This window comes from Habropoda laboriosa, unplaced genomic scaffold (assembly GCF_001263275.1).
Source record: "Habropoda laboriosa isolate 0110345459 unplaced genomic scaffold, ASM126327v1 scaffold66, whole genome shotgun sequence".
Taxonomy (NCBI): domain Eukaryota; kingdom Metazoa; phylum Arthropoda; class Insecta; order Hymenoptera; family Apidae; genus Habropoda; species Habropoda laboriosa.
The window spans coordinates 14,368-17,005 of NW_017100166.1; the positions used below are offsets into that span (position 1 = coordinate 14,368).

The 2,638-nt window shown below is 47.0% G+C and overlaps 1 protein-coding gene across 1 annotated transcript in view; it reads left to right on the plus strand.

The window, feature by feature from the left end:
• The first annotated feature begins 1,062 nt into the window (after positions 1–1,062).
• Positions 1,063–2,638, plus strand: part of LOC108578595 (protein apterous-like) — a 67,773-nt gene continuing 66,197 nt past the window's right edge. Inside the window, exon 1 of the mRNA XM_017941959.1 lies at positions 1,063–1,110. Coding sequence (XP_017797448.1) covers positions 1,063–1,110 — 48 coding nt within the window. The remainder of the gene's footprint in view (positions 1,111–2,638) is intronic.

The window sequence follows — 2,638 nt, forward strand, 5'->3', positions numbered from 1 at the left end:
GGCGCTGCCTCTGGCTGGAACCAGTTGCAGCTGTGCCGGTTCCCTCACTCCGCATCGCGGCTTCGGCTCGGCAGACGGGCCTGTATTTACCGTGGCGCAGCGTGCTCGCGCGTACCTCGTTTTCTGGCGTCGTTCCTCCCGACGTGTCCTCGTCGCCGTCGTCGCCGTCGTCGCCGTCGTCGTCGTTGTCGTGTTCGTCGGTCTCGTTCCACCGTCTACATTGAAGGCACATGCGCCATGAAACGGGCCTGACGTTGTCGTCCGGTTCCTCTCGTTCGTTGGAGCACGGACTGAGATCGATTCGCTGTCAATGCTCCAAGGACACACCAGGACGGTGGTAGTATTCGAGTGCAGGTGCGCGGACTAGCCGGGTGTTTTGTTGCCTTCGTCTCTCGCCTTCGTTCGTTTCTCTCTGGCTGAAGTGCTTTGTGAACGGTTCGGTCTGGACGAGATGGAACCAAGGATCCGGCGACAGGATTCCGCGATCCGCGCCGATGAACCTCCGTATCATTCGCGTACCTAGTGATTGGTGTATATCAGTGAGGGGTGTAACTTTTCCTGTCCTTCCTTTCGTAACGTGACTGATCTATTCGGTGTTTCTGTACTGTTCGTCTACTCATATATAAGCAAGTTCATTCGTGGAGAGCAGAACTTGCTGCTGGGTACACGGAGTGCTTGTTTTTCAGCGAGATGTGCCCGTGAGGGCGCGGGTTACCCTCTGGATCAGCTAGACGAAGATCAGTTCTATCATAGATCCAGGCTTCTTCTCACGTACATACGTATTATTGTATTATCGAAGAAGAGGGTACAGAAATTGAAAGGAAATCGCGAAGTTCCAAGTGACGTTCGTTGAGTGTGGAAAAAATTGTTGAGGGAGCTAACGTGAGGGTTTTCGCGAGCTGACGCTGGTGGAGGCGGAAGAAGAGGAGGCAGAAGAAGAGAACCTGCGCAGCGGACGCCATCTCCGCGTTATCGGCAAGCGGATCCCCCGGGACTCCCCCCCAAGCAGCTTCGGCGTCGCGCACCCTCGGCGGGACTTACCCCGCGACAGCAGCCACCCTGATGGGAGTGTATGAGGAGCGCGCCCCTCCTACCACCGGCATGCACTGGGTGAGTGTCATCCCTCTGTTCTCTCTCTGTAACACGCTCATTGGCCCTGCCAACGCACCTACGAACCTTGTCGAAAGGGGCTGCGAGCCGTCCTTTGTCAACGTTGGCCTCGATGATCCGTGGATGATGATCCTTTGCTCGAGCTTTTTCATCTTTGACTTCACACTCGTCCCACCTTGAACTGTCTCTTTTCCCTCTTTTCTATTCTTTTTTTCATAAAATGTCGCAAGGTAACCGGTGGATCGTGAACTTTTGTCGTTTAAGACGATCGAGTAGATTCTTTGCAGTTGGTCAGACTATCATCCTTGCGCTTCTGTTAAAAATTCATCGCTCGTGTGATTGGTTGAGTGGTGAAACGTTCCGAGTTTCTTCGTGTTAACTTAACGCTTTGCACTCTACTGGCGCCGCTACGGCGACATTCGAAATATGCGTTATAAGTACTGAGATAATGTAAATTAACAAGAGAAAGAAGGATAAGTAAATTCATGAACGTTTAGAATTTTTTCTTTTCGACAGAAAACTTTCGGTTTTCGAAAGTTTCACTGCATAAGTGTGCTGGAGTGCGGAGGGTTGAAGTTCATTCGCTTCTTGATAAGTTACTGTCGAGGAATCTAAGCGCCAAACAAAACGAACGTGGCATTTCATTTTAAGTGAATCAACATGATGGAATTCTTGCTTGAACTGCTTCTAAGTTGTGGTCAGTTAGTTGAATGACAAAAATTTCATTTGTTCAGATAGTTGATGGGATAGCTTTTGTCGTTCACGAATGACACAGGATGTTGGAACGAGATTTTCAAGTTTTAGTAGAAATAATTTTATTTACCAACATAGCGTTATTTTGCTGTTTTTGGTTTTGAACGATGTGAGAATCTTTGTACTTAGTTTTAACAGATTTTCTTCAAGTTCTTCTTAAGTTAAAGTGCAACATTTTTACTCCGCACTTCCCGCAAAAGCAACAAATTCGTGAACTACATTCCGCAGTAGGACAGTTTTTTCGTATCATTCCTTTGTATTTGAATTCCAAGACTTTTGCACAAAGACTTCAACCTTCTATCGCTAAATTCATTCCAAAAACAGAAACATCATCCAGCAAAAACACCCATAAACTGACAGAAGACACATTTTCACCTCAACTTTCTAGAATTCCCTTCCTTCAGAATTCAATTCCTCATATTTCCATCGACGATTACAAAACTGGTCAAAGCAAAAATCTAACAAAGACTGAATTTCCTCTTCTGCAAAATAATCAAAAGTTGAACCGTTAGAAAAAACAGTCAAAAACTCTGAAGGCCACTGTTACATTCAAACATACCCCAAATCCACCAACATCTTCCACCTCCACGCTTCTACGTCCTCAATCTTACCACCTTAATTAAAACCTCGCTTCTTCAAGGATAAGGGCGGCTGTTCGCGGTTGTACCTGTTAATGGAAACAAATCCTAGGCCGGATAATTCGATCCGACGATTTTATTACCGGCTATTCCGTAATTGGAATATTGCCGGATCGTTCGCGAGTCGGCCGACGCTT